This window comes from Pseudonaja textilis, chromosome 6 (assembly GCF_049901715.1).
Source record: "Pseudonaja textilis isolate UNSWEBS1 chromosome 6, rPseTex1.2, whole genome shotgun sequence".
NCBI lineage: Eukaryota > Metazoa > Chordata > Lepidosauria > Squamata > Elapidae > Pseudonaja > Pseudonaja textilis.
The window spans coordinates 45,084,026-45,093,031 of NC_141995.1; the positions used below are offsets into that span (position 1 = coordinate 45,084,026).

The 9,006-nt window shown below is 40.1% G+C and overlaps 1 protein-coding gene across 1 annotated transcript; it reads left to right on the forward strand.

Annotated features, from left to right (window-relative positions):
• Positions 1–5,271: 5,271 nt before the first annotated feature.
• Positions 5,272–8,638, forward strand: LOC113435740 (fibroblast growth factor-binding protein 1-like). The gene is made up of 2 exons (XM_026699747.2): positions 5,272–5,407; positions 7,179–8,638. The coding sequence occupies exon 2, from the start codon at positions 7,201–7,203 to the stop codon at positions 7,849–7,851; it is 651 nt and encodes a 216-aa protein (XP_026555532.1). The 5' UTR covers positions 5,272–5,407; positions 7,179–7,200; the 3' UTR covers positions 7,852–8,638.
• The last annotated feature ends 368 nt before the right edge of the window (positions 8,639–9,006 follow it).

Consider the following 9,006-nt stretch of genomic DNA (forward strand, 5'->3'; position numbering starts at 1 on the left):
CATCTCAGAACGAAACAGTTCAAGGTTAACCAGCAGCCATATTAGCCTTTAAAAGAAAATTTGTACAGAAAAGAAATTGCAGCTTATAAACCACAAAATTGCAATTCCCTTGAGCACTAGAAATGAAAAGCTGAAGATTTAATCAAAGGTGCCAATGGTATCTCGTTGTTCTACATTTTCTGTGTCTGAAGATTGTAGCAGACACCTTTGATCTACAAGGTTGCTCCTATCTTTTCTCAAGTTGTACAACTCCACGATAAGGCTTCTGTCACTGTTGCAGATACCCTGGAAACTATTTTGTCTATCAGAGCTTTCCAGAGAAACTCATATGTGACCATGTTCTATTTGCAAACGAAGTTGGGTGAAAGTTTGCCAGGGCATGGGTTTCCCTTTTAATGTATTCCTGTCCAACATACCAGAAGTCAAATGACAAAAAAAAGGATGGTTGCAATGACTCCAGCATATAATTTGTGTGTTTTTAATCTTTAACCTTCTTGAGCTCATAAATGACTTAGATGAGGGAATAGAAGGGGGAACTTACCAAATTTGCAGATGATACTAAAGTGACAGGAATAGCCAACACCCCAAATGATAGGCTCAAGATCCATCAGGCCAAGAAAGAACCCCTCCTCCGACTCCACTGAGGTAGAGAAGAGGTATTTTTACTGAGTTTGAAATGATAGCAGTGAAAGAAAAGCAAGATCTGAGCCAAGAGGCACAAAAGTTACATATTGAAAGTTTCCCTAAATCCTTTTCCCCCTAGGCTGAATGTCCAATCCATGTCCCACATAGTGTCAAAACATCTTCAGGTGTTTTCGTCCATCTGGAGTTCTAGGATGGTTGGCCTTGACTCGGTGTAAACAACTCCATTCAGCAGCACAGTTATTATTGAGAGCAAACCTCCCTTTTAGTTCACATGGGCATTCCTCACACCAGCATTTTCTAAACCCCACTGCCATGCCTCCCACCCCATTGGCAGCCAATAGCAAGCCAGCATCAAACGAAAACCCAGGGTGGAGATCCAGGCTGACATTCGGCCCTCCTGCAATAAAGGGCATTAGCCCTTAGGAAAAAACATAAGACAAAATAGACAGGATAAAAATAATTTAGGAAGGGAATTGGAAGGGCAAGTTGGCCTGGTCGAAGAGGAGATACAGGCTCAGGTTTCAACAAACTAACATGAAACACAGGATGGATCCCCCTAAGGGATTTGGGTAGCTCTAGCTGTACCGTGACTGGATTTACGAACCCAAGAATGGGGAAAGGATCTACATACTTGGGCCCCAGTTTCTTTGATTTCTGGGTGTCTGTAATTACTTTGTAGATAGGAAGACCCTGTCCCCTACTTTGAACTCTTTTGATTTTACTGTTTTCTTGTCGGTCTGTCTTTTATGGGCTTCATGTGCCTCGTCTAGTGCCTTTCGGGTGATGGGCCAAATACTTTGAAGCTGTTTAATCCATTCCACTAAGGAAGGGATTTGGGGCTTCCCCTGGGGCAGTTCTGATATGGGTACAAAATCCTGACCAGAAGCAACTTTAAATGGGGTGAAGCCAGTGCTACTGCAGTTGGAGTTATTATAAGTGGCCTCTGCAAAAGGCAGCAAGTCGGCCCAATTGTCCTGCTGGTAGTTTACATAGCACCGAAGGTAGTGTTCCAGAACTGAGTTCGTATGTTCACAGGGTCTGTTAATTTGAGAGTGGTGCGCAGAGCTTAGACCCTGGGTGGACCTTAACAACTTCAGGAATTCCCTCCAGAAGTGGGAGGTGATATGTACCCTCCTATCCAAAATGATGCAATCAGGAACCCCATGTAATCTCTACCCATGTTGGATAAACTATTTGGCCAGTGTTTTTGTGGAAGGGATCTTGGAGCAGGGTACAAAATGCACCTGCTTGGAAAATAAGTCTGTGGTCACACAAATAACTGTGTTCCCCTCGCTCTCAGGTAGTTCAACAACGAAGTCCATGGATATTTCCTTCCATGGGGCACTAAGACTGGCTATGCTCTGGAAGAGCCCAGCAGGCTTCCCGGAGGGGTGGGGCTCTAAGTAGAAGCACACACAGGACAGCTGGCCACGTAAGGTTTCCATGTCCTTTTTTAACAAGGGCCACCAGAACTGCCATTTGAAGAGGTGTAAGGTTTTCACGAAACCAACGTGACCAGCCGTTTTTGAATCATAGGCCCATTGCAGCATAGAAGGTCAAGGTCTGCTTTCTCCTGGGCTCTGGTGACTGCCAGGGAAGCCAGTTGCTTTGAGGTGATAACTGGGCAGATTACTTCTGGCCGAGCACTATTGTACTGGGGCAATCTAGGTAAAGCATCCACCATGAAGTTCTTCCTCCCAGGAAGATAGCACAAGGAAAAATTAAAATGGTTAAAGTGTTGTGCCTGACAAATTTGCTTAGGTGACAGTTTTTGGGGTGTTCTTAAGGCTTCCAGGTTGCCTCAACTGCAAATAAAATCTAGATATGATAAAGAAGAGAAAATGTATGGTTTTTATAAAGAACAATCTTCAATCAGATATTGTTGAACTCCAATGCAAAACTGATTACTAAACTATATAACTGTAAAGTCTTGTCTCTCCAATCTTCCCAAGAAAGCAAGGCTCTTGAAACTGAAGTTGTTCCAAAAGGAGTTTTTATTGAAAGGCTTGTGATGGCAAGAGGTCTAGGCAGGAACGAAATTTTCCCACTTAAAAACAGCAATTTAAAACAGTGCAGACAAAACCCCTCCCACAGTACAGCAATGCAGGAAATAGAAAGAGAAACTCACAGCACATCAATTCAGCAAACAGAAACAAAAACTTCATATAGAGATCTCCCCAATCCTCCCCACTCCCACCTGAATGCCAGCATCTCAATTGATATATATGGGGCCTGACAATAACATTCTATTAAATTTGAAAATGGACATGCTGCCCTCCTAGAAAAAACAGGAAGTCCATCTGAAAGAAAACAAAAAGAGGGAAGGGGAAACACAGAAAACATAAAATCAGTGAGGTTTGTCAGGTACAATTGATGAAATATGCATATTAATTTAGCACATGTCTTTATGAACCCATTCACTGTGTGAGAAGGAGAGGTGATTCCACGCTACCAGGTACTGAGTGGCTCCATGGAATTTCCTAGAGTCTAGAATTTCTTGAACTTCAAAATGTTGTTCGCCCTCTACCATAATAGGAGATGAAACAAGGGTGATAGTTGGACAAAGGTCAGAGGTAACTTCAGGTTTCAGCAAGCTACAATGGAAAATGTGGTGGACTTGCCATAATGACTTAGGGAGTTGCAATCTCACAATGACAGGATTAATAATATGAAAGATAGGGAAAAACCCAATGTATTTTGGGCCCAGCTTTTTAGACTGCTGCATTTTAGAAACTTAACTGGACATGAACTGGGCAGGAAGCCAACCTATACTCATAACTAGCTAAGAACATATAATGGAGAGTCTTGGCCACCAACAAATATTGAGAAAACAAGATGGTGAGAAGATATTCTAGAAGACATTCTCCAAGTCTTTGTCTTGAGATGATTTCACTGTGATGATTTCACATGATGTTCACTGTGATCTGATTTTTTTCTGGTAGTTTCATACTTTATATTTCTCAATAGTTACTAAGTTATGACATCTTCACTCGTAAGTCAGGGCATGTTTTCTAGAAGCTATAAGACATAGCCCGAATGGAAAGCCTATCTTTACATGTACAGCTAGCTTTTCCCTTCATTACAAGAAAAAATGACACAAAAAGGACTGTGAAAGGGAATATCAAGAAGGAAAATATGTGGATATATGAGTATTACAAATTCTTGCATAAACCTTACTATGTCATAATAGCTTATTTGTAATGGTGTGTAACAAAGATCTTAGAAGACTGGACCAAGAGTTATTGCCAAGAGAACAGTCAGATAAAAGGCAGCATAGCTAGATAATGGGTGGGGCAAGAGACTCAAACGACACCTTCCCTAGTTTCTCAAGTTGTAAAAGATATGAAAGGGACTTTGAATATGGATTTTAAGTTTGCAAAATTCTGTTGGTGTAGCTTTGCAATAAAGTAGAATTAGTTCATACGGTTGTGATTTCTATCTAGTTTATTCCAGGAGGCTAACAACAATCTTGTAAGTATGAAAATCCAGTCCCCCCACATCTCCTTTACAGACTGAAATGCTAAGGAGGGTCCTTCTAGATGTAGAATCTCTTGCCCCACCCACTATCTATAACAATAGCACTTAAACTTATACACCGCTTTATAGTGCTTTACAGCCCTCTCTAAGCAGTTTACAGAGTCAGCATATTGCCCCCAACAATCTGGGTCCTCATTTTACCCACCTCAGAAGGATGGAAGGCTGAATCAATCTAGCTGAAGCTATGCTCTCTATTATCTGATCACATGGCAAATCTCTTTGCCTTGTCTCCCAAGGCCTTTTCCACATACATTATATCCTTGGGGGAGATGAAGAATTAAATTTCTACATAGTAGGAACAAGAGATAAGGAAATGACTGCAGGAATCAATTCTGCTTCTGAAAACACCACTACCAGCACAAGACCTTAAACACAAACACATTGGTTGTGGAATTAGCTGGAGTCTCAAAGATTTTGGCCAGTGGAAAACTTGGAGCAGAAGCTATAGTCACTGTTGGGAAGCTGTGCTTGTTTGCAAAATGGCTGTCAGGATGACTTAGCCAAAGAAGACCAGGAGGTGCAGCCTGGGAAGAAAGTTATCTCTATCACCAGTGTGCCCATAGACATGACACAGGAAATCTCAGACAATAGCTTTTGTTGTGGTCTACTAAATTTCATGGTAAGCCACCTGACATAAGCTGAAAAAGCCTTTAAGCTTTTTCTTTTGGGCCAGTGCCTAGCTTTTTTGTGGCAATTTGCCCAGATTAAAGACCTCATCACAGAAGGCAAAGTCTATTTTTGTGTTCAATCAGTGTTGCTACAAGATGATTGGCAGGAGAAAGCAAACTCCATTGCAGTGAATGGGACTTCTGCTTATTATACTTAGGTGATAACAAGGACTTAGCTGCACTCCCTGGCACCTCATGCCATCACTTTTTCCTTCTATCCATTGGGAAAACCTTCCCTGCTCTGATCTTGCCATTATCTATTGGAAGTTTCTACTCTCAGCCCCAGACAGGGCCATGGGAGAGCTTATTATACTTCTTCCCTTTCTCACGTCTATACCTTTTACTTCATTGTACTCATCTATTTTTTTCTTCTGTTGCAAATTTGATTTTGCCCGTTGTAGAAGGTGTGTCTTGGTAAGTGAGTAAATCACACCAATCTACTACCATGAAGCTATAGGATTCCGGAGGCATGTAGGTGTGTCTCTGAGTATATAAATAAGCAGAAATGTGCTGTACTTCAGAGGCGTGCCAGCGTGATTTTTATAAGACAGCAAAAGGTATGTATTCTTGCACTTTTTAATCAGCAGTGAAAAACTGCTCAGAACTGCAAGACTAGATTTCCTGCTTGCCTTCTGAAGATCAAACTACATATTATATGTAATTGTTTATTTCTGGGCTGTTTTTGACAGTTATCCCCAACAAGAAGTTGCTTCATCCATTCCTCCCCATCTCTCTTTCTGTCAAAGTTACCAAGTCAATTTCTCCCTGCCCCCCAGAACAGAAAGATATGGTATCCTACCTTTAACATGTAGGAAACTGTAGGGATTTCTGTGGGTGGATAGTTAGTAGGAAAGTATTAAAAGTATTGAATCTCCATCATGTCAGCTCCTGATTGCAGCTTCCAAGGCTTATCAGTAATTAGTAGTAACCAACACAAGTATATCAAAATGAACTTTGGCTCTTCCTAATAAATCTGTGGGATTGTACCATAGCATAAAATACCTGAATTTTAATGCCTTTGTGCATTGCATGTCCCTTGAGAATTCATTGTGCTATTTAATCCCAGGTAGGTCTGCATAAGGTTGCAGTCTTAATATAACTGTGCAAATTCAACTCTTTGGACTGTGGACTGAGGATTATAGTATTAGATTTCCATCTTCAGCAAGGCAGGAAAGTTGAGGTGCAGAAAGTCAATTTGCTATCTCCCTTACCAAGAAAGTCAGACTTTAGATGACCAATCCTCTGTTGAAATAGAAAGTCTTCCCACTAAGTAGACCTCACTTTTTGTGATGTGAATGAATTGGTTTATTGTACTCAGGAAAAAGTAGTTGGAAATTGATTGAGTTCACTTATCATGTGAATAGTTCTTATGAAGGAAATGGGACAGATTTGTAAAGGAAATAGAATTGTATTTCATGTATATCAAAAAAGTGGCAGGTGAACCACAGGAGATTTTGTTCCATGATTCAAATTGTCAGAACCAGAAAGGAAGATGTGACATGACTAAGATGGTTACTTTAATATAAGAAGAGGGCTGTAGGATTCTTTTTTTAAATAGAATTTTCCAAAGCTATGGCATCATAATACTGTTTAAATATATATTTGCTGTTTTACCAGTCTTTCCTCTCTGGACCTCACAATAAACCTGCCATGTGAGGTTTATTCCACAATGAGAGTTTCACATTAGCTGACACCACCAATTACCCCTCAAATTCTAAAGCAAAATAGTTTTCCTAGTTGTTGATTATCTTCTTGGTCATATTATTTTCTTTATATTTGTAACATTTCTCCATTTCTCTAGGTCTGATATCCCTACTTTTGGCAATTCTTTAGAATTTATATGGTTATAAATAATTCTTTTCATTCAAATGATGTTTCTTCAATTCGTTTGAGTAGCAAGCAGCTGTAATCTGGGCTAATAATTTCACCTAACCCCATTCACCTGGTGCTGATTATCTGTTTGAATAGAGGTTAGGAAAAAAACCATCTAGTATACACCAGGCCCAAATGTCATCCAACTTCAGCAGCAGATTAGTAATGGAGGTTCACAAATTTATAGGAATTAACCCTTCAAATTGCCCCATGTATCTCCATTTAGTAACATTGTGGTCATGCTATGGCTTCCTTGCAAGGAGGTAAAGGAATAGTTTCACTATTTATATTATGCAGACTTAAAAGTTCATGCTCAAAAATGCCATTAGGAGAAGCACTGATGTTGTCCTATTTTACAATCTTTGCTGATAATAGATAATTGATTATATTGGGGCATGTCTAGCATACATAAGGATAGATGCATATTTTTACAAGGGACTTTTGTTTCTAAAACAGGTTTCAAAAAGCACCAGGAAACATGAAGATCAAGCATTTTGCTCTGCTGTGTGTCCTCTTGATGTTCTGTCAACTACTGCAAACTGACAGTGAAACAGTGAAAGAGAGAAAAAGGGAGAGACCGAATAATGGCAGAGGGGGAAGAGCCCAGGCTAGACATAATAACAATCACAAGGGTCAGAGAAACAGAGGACAAAGAGGCTCTCCCACAAAAGGGAAGTTTATAACTAAAGAGAAGGCTGAATGTTCCTGGATTCTGAATGAGAAAGAGACCACTCTGCTAAAGGTAGACTGCAAAAATGGGGAAGATGCCTTCTCCTGTGCTTTTTCTGGCAGCCCATCTACCTGCCCACGGTATGCAGAAAACCGGAAGGTCTTCTGGAAGGAAATCACTCGATCTCTAAAGAAACAGAAGAATCTCTGTAAGGACCCCAAGACTCTTTTAAAATCTAAAGTCTGTAAGACTGGGCCACCTACTGCCCATCTTAGACTGGTTATGGATGCCAAGCCAGAAACCCCAACACCCAAGCAACCAGAGAAAGAATCCAGTGACTGTGTGGAAGATATTGATTATGTGGATCAGAAAAAGGTGGCTGAAGAGTACTGCTCTGAAACGTGGCAAAACATTTGCTACTTCATAGTTTCAATGATACAAGATAAAAAGTGCAATTAGAAAGCCAAGGAAGGTAGAGTTAGTATGGGCACAACTGTCTTGCAAACAGTATCAAGAGCAAACAATATGAATTATTGTCTAGTGCATCCAGTCAAGCTCGTCTTGTGGAAGTATTGTAAATGCAATGTATTTTGTTCTTTTGCTAAAACTGTAACCGTAACTATTAATCCTCTCCACCTGTCACCTGATCCTTCCTTCCTCTGTTTAACTTGGGAGAAAAGTGCCAAATGAAAGGGATTAATCTGATGGAAGGATTGCCAGCAGTTGTTTTCTATGTCATAATATGCAATATGAATACGAAGGCACATTTTATTATTTGATTTTTGCACACCAGTGCCCAAGATATCTAAGAACACTTTATCAAGCAAGAAGAAAAGGAAGTTTGGGTGGTGGTGGTGATATATTGTATTTAGGAAAGGAAGAGTAAAAATGAGCTTTTTCATCAAAGATACAATAAAACTATTTTTCAATGGATTTCAGGGGTGTCTGGCGGTGGGAAAGTTTTAAAAAAGTCAAGATGGGAAAGTTTTTAAAAAGTCAAGATGGAGGCCACAGCTATGCAATCAAAGTCTCATTCCCATTGTGCCAGATGTAAAAGAGGGGCAGGCTTGGATAAAAATGGATTTGTATAGTGAACTATGCAAAAGTTACAAAGATGTGAAAAGTTCCATGCATTGCTTCATTCTTTCCTGTATATTTCTAGCTAAAGTGATTATTTCAGTGCTATGCACTTTTTTATTTTACTTTTGAATGTATATTGCTTAAAATAAAGCCTTTTAAAACGGTTCTCTGTGGTTCTGTCTTCTGCTTGCCCCAATTTTCTTTCCTATGTGGGCATAATTTGCACGCAGTCCTAAATGCACTAACTCGGAACTAAATTTTTAGTGAGACTAATGGCCACTATCTACTCACTAGCATTTCAGTCTAGCAAAGGGAATTGAACAGCATAGAGAATTTGGGGGGAGAGAAATCCATGGGACAGAAACTGGCAATATTAACGTAGAAATCAACTGCTCTAACTGCTGTGCAAAATTTGCCTCCTCCCAATTTTGTTAAATAGGATCACTATTTTAATGGGTAGGGCAGAATGGAGGTTCTGAAAGGCCCCATAGTCTTGAATAGATTCAAGACTGTGGGTGGAGGGAACAGAGTTGG

What these genes read in the sequence shown, in the direction of transcription:
- LOC113435740 (XM_026699747.2), top strand. Translation starts at nt 7,201, where the DNA reads ATGAAGATCAAGCATTTTGCTCTGCTGTGTGTCCTCTTGATGTTCTGT.